Genomic DNA, 16268 nt, shown 5'->3' with positions numbered 1-16268 from the left:
CCCATGGTCCAGCTGGGAAGGTGGAGCTGAGCAGCCTCCATCCAGGCAGCTGCCAGCCCAGTGGGGTTGCTGGTGGTGCGTGGGCCATGTCCCTGGGGGGAACAGGGAACTGCTGGAGCACAGGGTGCTTTTGTCAAAACTTAAATCTCCTTAAATCCAGAGCCCACATGGAGCACCTTGAAGCATAGGGCAAAACACCAGTGTACGGTGGCAGCTGGGACTTCAGTCTTTTTAAGACTGGTAATTTTTTATTTATTTTTTTAACTTTTCTATCTGTTGGAAAGGCCAGGGTAGATCCTGAGTGCTGGAATGATTTGGCATGAACAGTATGAGCATTAGGTGCCCTTTTCTGTTGACCTTTTGGTCAGGATCGAGTGCGGTATCTATTTATACCCCTGTTGTTGGGAGACCTTACCCTGTTCTTGCAGGAATGGTGGCTGCTGAGTGCAGTCGACCCCTTCTTACTCTTGCAGCCCTGATTAGCTTAATTAAAGGAGCACCCAAAGCGGATGAAAGCAGAGAAGAGACAAACCTGCAGTTGTCTTGTTTCCCTGCCCAGCAGTAACTGAGATCCTGCAGCAGACGAGTGAGCTTGGCCATCAGAGGGTTTTATAAATAACATTATTTGCTTTAAAATAAATAAATAAATAAGGTATTCTCCTCCCTTGGTGCAGTGTTTGTTGACCCCTGTGAGGCTGCCAGGGAGCGCCAGGCTCTTTGTAATTCCTGAACCCAGGCTCTCTGGTGCAGGCAGGCGGGAGGCAATGCCGGCAGCTCTTCAGCAACGTGTCCATGGATTGCATTTGGCACACATCACCCCTGGCGTGCCCTGGGTTTGCTCTGCTGGGCTTTGCACAGCTCCTCTTTTTTCAGCAGAGCGATGCCACGTCTCTCCGAGAGCAGAGCGTACGGGGGCAAATTCAGCAACTTGCTCCTGCAAATGTCTAAGCAGATGCATTTTGATTGAAAGCAGGACTGGGAGGTTTTCTGCCTGCCTTACAGCTTTCTCCTAAGTAGTAGGAGGTTTTTCCCTTTGAATCATCAGCCTTGATACTGATGTGGAGGGGAGTGTCGCAAACATGTATTCCCTGAATTTGGATGAGGTAATGGTTGGCAGTAAGGCCTGCGCTGCAGGCAAAATGAGCTCTTTGACAGTCAAACAAGGCCTGTTAGCTCTTGCAGGCCTGTGAACTAAAAAAAAAATAAAAAAAATAAATGCCATTCATAACCTGAATATGAGCCGGGGTCGTTTTATCAAACCCAGATCAGAACAGTTAATGAGTCTCTTTGTTCGGTGGCAGGGCCGAGCAGAGCAGGGGGAGCAGGAGGCCAGGCGCCATCTTGTGAAGTGCCAGTGACAGCAATGACAGTCATGGGGGCTCTGGGGCTTACCTCTTGCTGCAATTAAAGCATATAGACAGAGAGGGCTGCAATTCAAAGTATATATACCTATGGGGAGAGAGGGAGAGAGGTAGCTGATGGGGGAGTACAGAAGGTGAAGCCAAGCTCTTCTTGGTGGTGCCCAGTAAGACAAGAGGCAATGGACACAGAGGGAAGTATGGGAAATTCCAGGTTTTTTGTTGTTTTTTTTTTTTTTTTTATGGTGAGAGTAATCAGGCAGCAGAATGGATTGCCCAGAGAGGTTGTGGAGACTCCATCCTTGGAGGTATTCAAAACCTGCCTGGATAAGACCCCAAGCAGCCTGCCTACATGACCTGGTTGTGAGCAGCAGGGTAGGACTAGATGACCTCCACAGGTCCCTTCTGAACTCAGTGGTTCTGTAATTCTCATTCTGTCCTCAGTCATCAGCTCTACATACTCAAACAATTAGTCCCTAGCAATCTTACCCTTAATTAGCTAGAGGTATTCAGTATCTTGGAGCTGGAGCCACCTGGTTAACACTGATGGCTCTAGTCCATGGTGATCACAGAGGTGAGGTGGCCAGGCTCACAGGATCTTCGATGAGGAAATGGGGTGCTGAAAGGACAACATATTTCTTCCTCATTTTTCCTTGCTCACCATTAGCATTTGCATGTTTTTCATCTGTGCATGTGAAAGAGGAGAAAGGGGGTGAAAATCTCTTGCGCTCTTGGCATAGTTCGCTTTGTTTCCAGGCCCGGGAGTTGTTCCAGTTTTGCCAGGCATCTTTCCTGCTTGCTCTGCAGGGTTGTCCTGGTTCCACCAGACATCTCTTTTGCCTGCCCTTCCTCCTCCGCTTTACCTCGTGGGCTTTACTGCTTGCATGCCTTTCCCAATACTGTCTCTTACCACCAGTCTCCCTCTGCCCCTTTGGTGACGTATTTTGTACTTCTGCTTAGTTGTCTCTCAAAACACATATGTTGTGGCTGCTGATGCTGTTACAAAATGTGTAAGTTGCACAATGCTGCTGGCGGGGTTGTGTTAGAGCTCTGATGTCTGGTTTTAAGGCAAGAAAATATGAATTTTATTGCATGTTTCTGCTACCAAGTGCAGAGGGCTTGTGCTTTGGTGACAGCCTGCAAGGCTACTGGTCTGTCAGGGCAGTTTCTGAGAACTGGCATCCGTCTTCAGAAATGCAGCATGTCCATCTCATTACCATGAGGGCTGGCTTTTTACCTGTGACTTGGCATTTTCCCAACAAATTTGTCTCATTTGCTGAGGCACATTTTCCCTGGGATCTTCAGAAAGCTTCCGTGTCTCATGACTTCCTTCCTTCTGTCCTGGGGTTAAACTGAATTTTAATACCTTGGTTTCATGTGAATAAGCAGCTTCTTTGGATTAAAAGTCTTCAGTCTGGGATTCACTTGATACTTTTGCATCTTCTGAATTATACTAGAGGAAGATGCCAAATGAGGAACTCTACACCCAGCTGGTAGGAGCAATAATTTCTACCTGTAAAATTTCTACTGTAAATGTAAGCTTTCAGCTGGAAATCGCCTATCCATGTGCACTGAATGGTTTCCATGTGCAAGAGCTCAGCAAAGATTTGGGTAAGGACCACGTACATTACACAGCCACCTGCCCTTTACAACACCAACCACAGAAGGATTCAGCACCATAGACAATAGTCTATAGAGGATTTTGCTCTGCCAGATGAAGACCTGCTCTCCCTTAGGTTTCTACCGACCCTAATAGAATAGAGAATGCCCAAGAGAGATCCTGACAGCATATAGTCCCAATGCTACAACTCTGGACTAAAAAAAAAAATTAATCTTCTTCTTGGTGACACAAATTGACTTTTGCAGAAGTACTTTCTGGCTTAATTTTCCAGGCCAGGTTATAAGGCTCAGCCTGTAGGATGCTCTACCCTACCCTCTCTATCCATTGACACAGGGAATCTTCTGACTCTTCCCTTTAACCAGACGCCACTGCTGGAAGGGAACACACTGAAGAACAGGAGAGGTTTTAAAACAGAGCTCTGGGTTAAACACATTTAATCCTATTTTCCCACCAAATTAAACAAACTGTAAAGAGTCTTATATTGCATTTAGTTTTACTCTGAGTTGAGTTTAAACACCTCCAGGACATAATGCTTTGGGAAGAGCAATTCTGAGACAAGACAGAGTCACCGCTGAGCTTCATGCCTACCCACATGGTGAGGGCAAAGCATGAACGCAAGGCCATTGCGGGAAGTTGGCCATTAAAACTATTCTATGCTTAAAAATAAGTACATAAACAGACCAAAAGATCGGAACTTAAAAAAGCAATAGTGCCAGCTGTGGCCTTCAGCGAGTGTTCCTCTAGTTACAGCCCGTTTTACTTGCACGCCCACGAGAGCATCGCTGCCAGCAGCTTGGGAGGGACTGTGATTCCTGAAGACTCTGTGCCATTGTGCTGGTCTGTGTGTAATGCCGTGCACCTCCCTGTTAGCCAGAATTTGCCTCCTCTCTGGCAGCAGCAGCATGATTTTGCCTATTGTTTTGCTGCCACAGCTCGCAAGCGGTATATTAGTGCAGAGGCAGAGTCCGCAGAGCTGGGACTTGCTGTGTCCTCACCCCCACTTGCTGTTGGGACTGGAGATATTGGGTGGAGCGTGCCCGCTGGTATTGCCTTCAACCACTGCAGTTGAATCCTCCAGAATTTGAGCCCAAATCTCATGTAACCTAGATAGAAGGAGCAGAAGTTTTTTGGTGATGGTATCCCCTACTACAGCTTGCACAAAGTGTTCTTGACACGTACAACTTACTCATGTATGTTGTGTCTCTCTCTAATCTAGATGCATTCATTTGCCTGAAATACTGGTATTTTATTGGGAAATAAATTAGAAAGTACTTGTTCCTGTCCCTTCTGAAGGAGGAGGGAAATGCTGTCTGTGTATAGGGGATGGTTTTTAAGCTGAGAAGTTGAGCAATGTTTATAATCATGTTTATAAAATTTGGCAGCAAACTGGATAGAGCAGCCTTTTGGAAACAGTTGTCTTTTATCATCCCCAGCATGCTTTTGGTTTTGGCCCTGCTTCAACTAGAAGTTTTTCCATCCAGCTTGGGATTTTTTTATATTTGTTTTTATTTTAAGAGACGTGATCAGCTAAGAGTTATTATTATATGCTGTGTTCTCAAAGTCTTTCTCCCTGTTAGGATAAGACTTAAGATTGTTAGACATGACCCATTAAAAAATAATCAAGTGGTCCTTTCAACATCTCATGCTGATTTATCTGCTTTTTTGCAACTCATTCAGTTTGGGCAAAGAAATTAGACTGCTCTGTTTTGCTTTCTTGTCTGAGAATCATTTGCCAGTGCTTTGTGGAGAGGCAGCTGAAGGCTTGAGGCCAATTTTTTAAAGTAACAGATGCCTGCAGATACAGAAACCTAAAAGGTTTTCAAAAGTTTTCTGCCTGCCCACCCCGAAATGATCAAAATCAAAGCAAAGTAGGTGTTATCTACTTAGTGCATGCTCAGAGTTGCATGTCAGGGAGCTCTGGAAATCTACACCACGATGGTGCCTTTCTGGCTTACATTCAAGAAAAAAAAAATGGAAGAGGAAGCTGAAGTCAAGAATGCACTTGGTACTTTTGTAGGAAAGAAAGCACCAACAAGAGCACTAACAAATGCACAAATCCTTTACTAATAGTACTCTTCCATACAAGTAATTGCCCTGAGGACAGTGTGTTGCAGCCAGTGGAAGAGGAGATGGGCTGAGAAACAGTCCTGCTAATAAAATGTAGCACTGAGCCTGCAGTCTCTGCCAGTGTTTCTGGATATGCCTGAATCCTTCTTCCTGAAATTAAAAGAAAATGTTTGACAAGCCGTGCTACTATCATTTTGGTAAAGCTTGTTTTACTGAAGCACAGGTTGAAAGGGCTTTTGTTGTCGCTAGATTGTCTTTTTCTTCCCTTCTTTAATTTAACTCCTGTCCCAAAGAATGCAATCACTTACTGTGATTAGAATTTGGCACTTCCTTTCTAAAAATGCATTTAAAATTCATGTTCATGCGTGCACACCCAACCCCCCCATCAGCAGGCAGGAAAGGTGACAGATATTCTTTGCAGTGTTTCCATTACTAGTATGAGTCTGGGAAGTTGTACGGATTTGAACATGACTCATGCATGTGGTTTCCTTAGCAGATGATCCTTCAGTGATTGACCTGGACTCTGACTGGAAGGCTCCCACAGAAGAGTGGGGAAACTGGACAGGAGATGAGGAGCATCAGACAGGAGATGAGAGAGAAAAGGTGAGGCGGTGGCACTGGTGACCGAGGGAGACCTTCTGTCTTTGGGATCGTTCTTCTGATCTCATTGTGGCAACCAGAGCTCTCAGGACATGTGGGATGGGGTGGCTGGTTCTGGGAGTTTACCATCCAGGTGGCACTGCTGTTCTAAACAATACTGCAAAAATGAACTCTTTCTCCTGCAGCTGACTTTCCTGAATACCTGGGTCTTAGCAGGTTTAGAGTCCACTGCTAACACCAGCCTTCACACCATCCCAGGGGGCTCAGATCTATTTATTTAAGTGAGAGGATTTGTTGGTAGTAATATGGTCATAGCTTGGGTGGAGAGATGGAAGCACAAGGCTTCCATCTAGCCACTTTCTAGAAACCCAGGGAAACAGCCCTCCCTGGCAGCAGTGGGGAGAGTGTGCAGAGCTCTTTGCAAACAGCTGTCTTAAGCCAAGGTGTGTACTTTGTCCGAGAGAGATGGAAGCTTGTACACCATCAGCACACACTCCTAGAGGTAATCAGTGTTACTGTAAAAAAAAAAAAAGTAGCCAGTTAATTAGCTCTCCCAGGCCTCCTCTTACAAAATCTCCCATGCTTTCAGGATTTGCCAAAAGGCAAAGAAGGCATTAATTTCTGTCTTTCTGGACTCAAAAGCAAAATGCAGCGGAAGAAGAAGAAAAATGAAGTGAAGGAAGCAAGGGGTGCAGCTGGACTGATGCATGTGAGTCTTTTGTGTTCTCAGAGTAGCATTTGGCTTTCCATGAGCGGAGGGGGGTGTCTTTTTCATTAGGATGACATGACCAGGGCAGATCTGTCTTCCCCTCCAACTTATGTCTTTCTCTTCTTTCTCCCTGCCCTGCCATAAAAGAAGGGTAAGCACAATGACCGGTGGGCTTTTGCAACATGGTATTCCCTAACATATTTACAAAACACTTCGATTTTGCAATGCAGACAGGAGCAGATGGCTTTAATCATGGAAGAAAAATGCTTTCTCAGGCAAATGTATTCCAAGTTTACTGTACAGCTCGGCTGTGTTTTATCTGTGCTGAAAGGTCACCTGGAGGTATTTTTAACAATATGCAAAGGTGGTTCCTGAAAGGCAGTGAAGATAAAACGAGACCATTGTTATACTAGTGAAAAGCTTATTGAGAGAAAAAAGTCTCAGAGTGCAACAGAGGAAGGCTGTGGAAAATGTCAGCTCATTTGGGATGGGAAGTACAAAAGAACAGAATGTTAAGTGGATTTTGGACCCGTCTATTTGGCTGTGATGTCCTCACTGCTCAGTGAAATGAGACATAGAGGGGACCCCCCAAAGTGTCCTAATTGTTTTTCATTCATTTGTCACTGAATATGTTGCTCTGGACTCATGGTTATGTAGTATCATTTGTCTTCCCTCGCACCCACTGTGGTCTCTTCTGATCCTTGAGACAGTTTTGTTCCCTGAACTCCTGATGTCCCCGTTTTAAGGGGAAAATGTAGGTAACTCATGGCCCACAATCCTCCCAATGATCATTAGGACAGCCTGTGAGTCACCAGAGTGCTGCCAAGCCACTCCCTTTCTTGCACATCCAATTAGTTGCTCTAGCTTTGTACGTACCTTAATGAAGAATCTTAACAGTGCTGGTCAGGCTCTTCAGTACAGCATTGTTCCTACTGATGTGTTTAGATGAGCCAGGAGGAGCTTGTTTTGCATGCGAGCGCCAAATGCTGGTGTCTGCTGCCGTGCAAGCTCATCCTCTGGAGATGTACATAAAAGAATAAAAGAAATTATGAAGTCAGGTACAGAGATAAAGTTGTTCATCGCTCTCAGTGCTACACCTAGGATTTCTATAGACGGATCATTTCACAGTCACTGGGCACATCTCAGTCTTCAGTCTCACTACACAGTTACAGCACTTTCCCCTTACTGTTCTTCTGTTCACTAGAGAAAACGAGAAAAGATGGTAATGAAAGACAATTTCAGCACTTCAGTCCTAAAACAAATATACAGGAGGCAGGTAGATGACATGCCAGAATAGTCTAATCATTTGAAACCTAATTTGTCCTGCAGTTTCTTTAAATATACCAATTCCCTACAATAATTACATTTTCTGTCATATTTTGTGCTTGCATAAGCTTCATTTTACTGATATGCTTAGTGAAGCATATTGTTTCAATTAAACCCCAGCAAGGTTTGGAAACAAGAGAGGAAGAAGGCCCAAGGGACTTGATATCTACGAAACATGGCAGTGATGCAGTCTGTGCTTTCTCCAGAAAACCCTCGGACGTTCCCAATAATCCACACGCTAACAGTAAGTGATGGGCTTTGTACATCTCATGAATTTTGATTTCAGAATAATGCATAACCCAAAAACTGTTCAGAAATGCATTTTTACGTGAATATGCAAAATGTTTCTCCTTTAGCTGTATGTCTTACTTCTTACAGAGGCTCTGTATTACTTCATTTCTGTGACAAATACCTTCCTGCTCCTAGTGGAGCTAATGAGCAGAACTATATTAAATTTAGTGGGAGTAATTTTTGCACAGCACTTGTAGAAGTGAAATGGAAGGAAATGCATGTGTCAGAGCCCACTAAAACATTCAGGGCCCTCCCAATGACTTTGTATTATCCTTGTAAGTAGGTGGCCGTTGTGACACACATCTAGGAACCACAAAGCAGCCTGCTTCAGGTGGAAAGCAAACAGTTCCCAGGGCTGTGATTCTGCAGTGGGTGTTTGTGCAATGTCCCCTGTTTGTATGGCAGATGTACCCGGAAAAAAGGAGAGGAGGAAGAGGAGGAAGATGAAAGAGACTTGAGGGAGCTGTGTAGCTGCTGGAGTGACAACCAAATGGGGGCAGGCATGCTGATGAGCTGCAAGAATTCTCCTTTCTGTGATGCCGTGCTGAGCCCAAAGTAAAGAGAGGATCTAGAAGACTTCCCAGCACGGGGAAGAGGAGAAGAGGAACAGTGAGCAATGGAGTGTGAGTGTGTGAGAGAAAGGAGAGAAGGAGCAGACTGCTCCAGAGGTGGTGTTGAAACAGAATGGGTGTTAATAACAAATTGCTGCCCTTGATTAAAAACTGTTGAATGGGTTTTGACCGGTGGCATGAAGACCTTTCAGTTTTTCACTGTCGCATTGTTTGTCAACTTGTAATGTTTTATGCCATTGTAGGACTGGCTGGGACACGGCCAACCATGATTGCAACTTGAGTTCCATGGAGGATCCACCAGCTAGTCTGGTCTCCCCTGGTGTTTTCACAGATGTGCTCATCACCAGGCTAGTAATGTACTGAAGAAAACATTGTTCAGAGACAAAAGGAGAGTAATACGGATCATTCTCAAACCTCCCAAATCTTTTAAGTCCTTGTTGGCTGCTACAGTCAGACTTTTATGCTTTTCACCCCACGTCAGGCTAGGTTGCTCCACAAGGGAAAATTTCTCAAGGAGGTTTTAAACTTACTTAGAAAGACATTATAAACCCTTTTGTCTTCCCAGGTTTTGTGGTGGGCTAAAGTGTAAAGCCTGTATGTCCAAAGCATGTTGCATTTGTGCTTATAGTAGACTGAATTGACTTTTTGAAATATTTTTTTCTAATCTGATGTCTGGAAGTTTTTAGCATTTTGCTATTTGAATATTCTGATATAAACTGAATTTGTGAATGAAACTTTTAGAAGTGTCATTTAGTATTTACCGAAGAACGTGCGCTTTTTATTTTGAGAGGGTTTATGGCATGGTGGAGGGAATGTGTTACAAGCAAGTTCTGTGGTGTGTGAGTAGCGCCCAGGTGAGGCCAGTGAGAGCTGAAGCCCTTTATCTCTGCAGAGCTCTGGCAGGAGCTGTGGGGGTTCTTCAGGCTGCCCCAAGACCGTGCCTCACCCTGGGCCATCTTAGAAGTGCTACCTCAGAGGATGAGGTAATGATTGTCAAATCTCCACCTGCACTGGACTTTGTGCCTTTGGAGGTTGTGTGAGAAGGCAACAATTACTATTGCATGCTAAACTGCTTCGTCATAGGCATCAGGCTGATGACACATATTTCACATAGGACACTGAGTAACCGTGGATGTTATTGGTTTTAAACTGCTACAGCAGCACTCCTGTTTGCATTACCCAGCCAGAGGAGAGCTCTGTGCTTCTGCCATCCCAGCCATCCAGCCCCTGCTGCCAGCTTGTCTGAGCTTTACCCACAGCTCAAACTTTTTACCCCATAGTCTTCATCCTTTGAGCAAATATCAGAGCAGCCGTTTCCTTCAGAAAAGCAATTTATCGCAGCAATATGTTTGTGTTTGGAATTGGACAGTTCTTTTCTGCTGCGATTTTTTGGGGGGCTGCTAGCTGTACAGTGTGCCCTGAAGTTTAGCAAAACAGGCTTGTTTCAGACAGGTGAGGGATAATCTTAACTGATGCCACACAGCAGCTCACTGTCTAAAATCTGCCCATCTTGATATTTGTATATCAGTGTAGGAGAAATATAGGCAATTTATGAATGTGTGAATGGACCAAATAGCTTTTACGTGGAAAGTAACTGTTCTGGAGCAGATGCATAAGAAGAAAAATGCATGGCCTCACCGGAGAAACGAGTATAGCAAGTTCAAGGATTTAGAAGATGTGTTAATGAGTATGTTGGTAATGAGTAAAGTTCTAACTCCAAGGCCAATGGAAAACATTCATTGACCTACTTGGAGCCAGGATGTTGCCCAAGGTCTTTGTTTAGCATTGAAGGTAACCTCTGCCATCAAAAAAATCAAAAGAAGCTTAATGAAGGAGATAAAGAGAAACTTGGAGTATTGGTAGACTCCCATTTCTTCTGCTTTTTTTTCTCTGTATCTGTTTGCAAGCTTTTTGATGCCAGTGTAATCATGTTTTATTTCAACATGTTATAGTATTTCAAGTGTTCATTGATTTTGTAATAAAGAATTCAAAACTTTTGCCCAAAGCACAGTACTCATGAGCAGTTTTATTTAATTACTTTGCGTGTGCACAAGTAAGAGCAAGCGTTTTTCTCCAAAAAACATTTTATTTCAAGCTTCTAAGGAGATACAGTAAATGGTTTTTAAGAGATTTCCTTCATCTTGATCCTGTTGGTGTTATGAAAACCTCTTAACTTTCTTCTGTTGTTGGAATAAAGGTACATTCAACTCCTGTAACACTGATGAGCTGGCTGTGATTCTGATGACAAGAAGCAGCAAATCATATTACCCAGGTTTCCTGTCAAACTGATCAGTACCGCTCTTACTGACATCAGCAGCATTGGCAATGCTTATTGTACTTCTGGCTCCACTGTTTCACAGATGGGAAGACATCGCTGTCATATAGAAGGGCTCCGTAGTTTGCATCAGCACATTATTTAGTGCTATGTTCTAACACAGAAAACAGCTCAGCAAAGGAAAGACATCCCTACAACTAGATATTGTTGGTTGTAGGCTTTCCTAAATAATTGCAAAGCTGTACTGAGGATAAATCTGGTGGCAACGAACTGTTTGTGCGATTCATCTGCTGTACCAGTACCCTTCCTGCAAGGAGTGGGAAGGGTGTTAGGTCTGGTTAATGTGTGTGGAGCCTTCCTCTGCTGCATCCCCCAGTGCTGCTGCTACACGGGCTCCCAAGGATGGCCTAGAGATCCGAGGAAAGTGTGCTGAGAGTGATTCCTCAGTGAGAGGAGTTTAAAACAAAACAAAGAAAAAAACGCAAAGCATTCAGCAGCTGCTAACTTCCATTCTTTCACTTCCTTGTCCTCGGGGGCTGCAGAACCATCCCTCAGTTTAACAAATGGCCTTTGCAGATGGCCAGTGCCTTTGAAAAGCAGACGTTTGAGTCCCTTATGAAATTCCCTTTCCTTTCATCACTGCGTGCTCAGGCTACTGCCTGTTTTCTGTGCTTCTGAGACATCTCTCGCCTTCTCTTCTGTGTACCCGTACTGCTCAGATCATCAGCCTGCTACGCTGCTGCTGGCACTGGGAGTGTTAAATGAATGTGGTCGGTACTCCCATTTTTGTAGGCTCTGTCTGATCTTTACTAACAGGAGACTGGCGTAAGTCCTCAGACAGGAGATCCAACATCCCTCTAACAAGTTCCAGCATCGGTTGTGCTGTAGGTGGATGCTTTTATCCTCCAGATAACTTCTCTTAGAGGGGTAAATCTAAAGTATCTTCTTTGGTTGTTCATTAACCCAGTGTATTCCAATTGCCAGCTCTTGGGCCAGACCCAGCTGTCTCCCCCTGCCTTTTTCCTGAGTGATTTTTCAGGTGCTCGGGTGGCACACGCTGCAGTAAGAGCAGGAAATCCAGCCTCTGGGGCAGCCACAGCATGGGAAGCGGGGTGAAGTGTGGCTGGGAGAGTATCTGCGCTCTGGTTAGGAGCAATTAATTGTTACAGCAGCAGCTGCAAATGATGAAATACACTGCTTTAAGTTCCAGCTTTCTCTTAAACTCAGTCTGCTCTATTTTTGCAACGATGCTCTTTCTTGTGGGAAGCCTTTTGGAGATGGAGGGTTGGCTGTGTCCCTAATGATAGGGCCGTAGCGGTAAGTGCCAGGTCCATGAGACAGAATCTCAAGCATTAGGAGCTGGTTGATGCCGTAACCGATGAACTCCTGACCTACAAAGCTGTGTTTACTCACAGGCAGGCTGCAGATGCAGATCTGTGAAGCTTTGCTTCATACTCAAACCATGGTGTTACAAAGTCAGGGTTATGTAGAGCAACCACAGAGAGAAATTTGGCCTCCTGCTCCATAATTATCTGTAATTGATAATTGCAGTTATCTGTAATTATCAAGGTTCCACCCAATCCGGACATCAGAGGCACAGCTGACACATCTGCACAAGCTGAGTATCAGGTAGACACGCTAATTGCCTGACAGAAAATAATTTATTTGCTTTTTATAAGCTGTGCTTACAACAAAGGCCTGCTGCGTAATGCCGAAATAGCTGACTCCTGGTGAGGAGAGAGGGTTTTTTAAGTTACAGGCCACAAAGGTTAGATAAGGGAAATCTTGTCCTTCAGCGATAGAACTGACCCAGACCTGGGGGTCCTTCAAGGCAGATTGAACTTTCCAGCATGTGCCACCCCTGACATTGTGCTCCGCAGATGTTCTGATCTGCGAAGGAAATGTCCTCCCTTACTGAAGGACACTGGTGCGCTGGGCTCAGAAATAAACTCCCTGCGTCTTCCCAGGAAAACGTCACCATAACAGAACTGACCCCTCTACTGTCCCATTAGGAAACAATTAGAAATTTGGTAAACTTCATTTTATGTCAAACTTTGATTTCTGCATGCTTGCACTGCCTTCCTTTGGCAGTGGTTCTGAGCGCTCTAAGCTACAGAGACAAATGACAAAGGGCTTCATCAAGCACTTCTGAGTGCATCAGCTGCCTGCTGCTGTGCTCCTGGAACTCCTTTCCAATGTCCCAGACTGCAAAGTGATTCAAAAAGCCGATGTTTAAAGAAATAACAAATCACCGGAAGGTAACTCTTCCTTCTTCCCTGAGCAGGCAACATTCGGATTCCCAGGCTCCTCTCTAAATCCTGCCAAAATTTGTGGAGAGGCACCTCTGGGCTTGGGGCTGGACAGGGGAGCAAGTAAAGGACATTTCCTGTCTCCAGAGGAAGCCAGCACTCACTTTCAGACACGTGAAATTACTGAGATATCTGGACTTGCAAGTACCATTTTAGATTGAGGAAAATGCCATATGTTATTTTTAGACGTTTTTATTGCTCCTCAGCTGTACGATGGAAATGAACTATGGCTCTTCTAGCTTAGCAGACTTTGATTCTGTAAATGAATATGAGAACTTTTCTTCAGTGTTTGATACCGAGAAAACCTGAGAGTACAACAAGTAACCCAGTAACAGACTCTTGTGTTAATAAAAGTTTTACATCATGCTGTCATGTTTTAACTGCTTTTCTAACCCCAACTTTCTTATCCATCTGTTACAAGTTAAAAGTTTGGAACTGAGTTAAATTGACTCTTGCTGGTAAAACATAATTCATATTGTTAACAGCAATCAACCAGAACAAAACGTAGATGATTGGAACATTACATTAGGGATCCCAAAGTGATGCTGATTAATTCAATAAACAAAAGTAAAATCCAATAACCAAAAAACTTATTGTGATACGTTCTTATCTCTTTTACAATCAATCACTGAATCTTTGGATTAGCTTGTATTCTTCTTGCAGCATCCATCTTGGAGAAAAACAGTGGGCAAATTTGTTAATGCTGACTTCAGGATATCTAGGATTTCACTGTGTTCACCAACAGGAAAGCTTTCCTCCTGACTAATTTGTTTTGTTTTTATTATTATTATTTTTTTCCCATTGATACGTTAAGGCTCTGCTTTTACTCCCATACATTCTTATCCTTTTTAAAGAAGCAAAAAGCCAATCCATGCTCTCAGCCCAGGTATTTTCACATCTTCTCCACGAGTTCTATCGATTTTTCTAAATTCTGTTGAAGGGATCCATTGTTTTATACTGCAGCATCTATGTAAAGATGTTAGTTATGTTAGTTTCTCTACGATGTTTAAAAACTTGCTTTTTTTGTTTCAAAATTTAAAAATGTTTCTTCACTGTAGAAAATATCCAAGTCTGAGAAGCACCTTTCCTGTTTTTGTTTGTTTTTGGATAAGGTAGAGTAGCAGACACAGAGAGTCAAGAGATGAAAAAAAAATAAAAATTAAAGTTAGGCTGTTCCTGCCCTTGTAATGAAGCGCCTTCCTTTGGGGAACGAAGACTTAAAACATGTCCTTCACTGCAACGTTTTTCCTTAGTAAAGAAGCCACTGGGCAAGAGATTTGCTTGATGTTCCTATCACTTTCAGCAGACATTGTTATTGGCGACATCACCTCATCTCACTGTTCCTCAGTTTCCCCAACCCCAAGCAGCACAATATGTTAATTATAAAGAGATAGAAACAGTGTCCATGGAGGCTACATAATTATCAGATCATGGTCTGCAGGTTTTCCCTCACACAAGCAGTAACAGACACTTGAAGCAGAATAGCACATCATCTTTCATATGCAACCTGACAATAATCCAGTAATTCAGTGCATGCAGATGTTAAATAATGATTACAACATCACTCTAAACTAACATCTTTTAGCCAGGGATAGACTGAAGAATGGCACAAAAGGGAGAAACCTTGGATTAACAAAGATCTGCATAAAACAGTCTTAGTGATCTTTTGGCAGCTTACAGGTGTTGGATTTACTTTTTTTAAGAAGCTGAATCACAGAGAAGATTGAAGGAGAATGAAAGCTGGCATCTCATTTACATGATCCTAGCTATGCTGCTGTCATGTTTTTATATTATTTTTAGTATGATTATATCCAAATATATATACCTATGAATATGATTATTCAAAAATAATACTTTACATTTAGTTAAACATCGCCATGCACTCTCAAGATGGAAGTTAAAATCTCCTGTCTAGACACAGATTTTGAAACACCTTACTAGTCTGGCTAACGAGCCATGCTGTGATCTCAAAACTCCTTCCCTCCGTACCTGCTGAGAGAGAAGGAGTGTCACGCTGGTAAAGGAATCAGAACCCTTTTGCAGTGGCTTCTGACTAGCTAGCACATGTAATGCTTTTTGCTCTTACCATTGTGGAAGTGGGTAATTTGCTCCCACAATGTCAAGGTCTTTTTGCTAATTAGGAAGAAAAATTTATCACCGATTCCTTCTGTCTCTCTGAGTTTTTGCTCTGGCTGCCATGGCTATAAGCTGAGCCTTCAGAATTATTAATACATTTAGCTTCACAAATCCTTTCTGAACTAGCAAAAGAAGAGAATTAAGGCTCAAAGAGAAGGAAGCGTCTTGCCTGAGGTCATCTGGGCTGCCTGTGGCATGGAAGAACCGGTATCTTTCACAGAGAGTAGGACTAAAGTCATTAACCTATCCTCTCTTCCTCCATTTACAGAAAATAATGCAATCATTATCATTCTCAAAATAGTCTTTTAATCTTTTTTTTTTTTTTTTTTTTTTTTTTTTTTTTGAGGGGAAGAGATATTAGAGAGATATTTTTTGCTCACTCAATAGTTCCACATCAGTCTATCCAGCTGTGGAAAGCTGCTTTGTGATGTTAAATGACATTCACATTATTCTTTTCAGTATCTCTGTTGTCTGCAGGGTATAACAAGCAGTGAAGCTCATGGGAATAGCATCGGTTTTTATTCCAAGCCTGGCAGACAAAGATATGAACACTTAATTAGGATTTCTTTCATCTCACGAAAATAGCCCTGAAGATCTGAGCCTGACATGAGAGCTGCCAGTGATACTGGTGAAGGCAAAGTGTCCATCTGGAGGATCCTCGTTCAAGAACTTGCCCTCACATACTGTAACACCTCTTTAAACTGAGAGTGGGATCTTGGTGCTTCCAAGCGAACGTCCTAACCCAAGCAAGAAACTCCTGATTTCTCTTGGGACTCGCTCTAGCCCTTGAATTCATCTTTCACGCAGGGAAAGACCAACGGGAAGCGAAGTCTCTCTTAGCTCTGCAGCAATGATGCGATCAGCTCAGACGTGAGTGCTGCAGAAATAGTCGGCTTAGGCTTCCCAACATGCCATCTGTGAGGAAAATTATTTTTAAAATGACTGATTGCAACAAAATGCACATTCTTTTTGTATTTATTTACATATGTACATGTTTATTGATT

At 43.3% G+C, this 16268-nt stretch overlaps 1 protein-coding gene across 5 annotated transcripts in view; it reads left to right on the top strand.

Annotated features, from left to right (window-relative positions):
* The window catches only part of LOC137854807 (protein LYRIC-like), a 28193-nt gene extending 17644 nt beyond the window's left edge, over positions 1-10549 (top strand). For 4 of the 5 annotated variants that reach the window (XM_068678684.1, XM_068678683.1, XM_068678685.1 and 1 more), the window contains 4 exons: positions 5543-5649; positions 6236-6355; positions 7802-7925; positions 8378-10549. In XM_068678684.1, coding sequence (XP_068534785.1) covers positions 5543-5649; positions 6236-6355; positions 7802-7925; positions 8378-8430 — 404 coding nt within the window. In that variant the 3' untranslated portion in view covers positions 8431-10549. Of the gene's footprint in view, positions 1-5539; positions 5650-6235; positions 6356-7801; positions 7926-8377 lie in introns of all 5 variants that reach the window. The other variant, XM_068678686.1, reaches the window with a different exon arrangement.
* The last annotated feature ends 5719 nt before the right edge of the window (positions 10550-16268 follow it).

Source organism: Anas acuta, chromosome 3 (assembly GCF_963932015.1).
Source record: "Anas acuta chromosome 3, bAnaAcu1.1, whole genome shotgun sequence".
In the NCBI taxonomy this organism is placed as follows: Eukaryota; Metazoa; Chordata; class Aves; order Anseriformes; family Anatidae; genus Anas; species Anas acuta.
The sequence above is the reverse complement of the archived record's forward strand: the minus strand, read 5'-3'. Positions and strand labels throughout refer to the sequence as shown.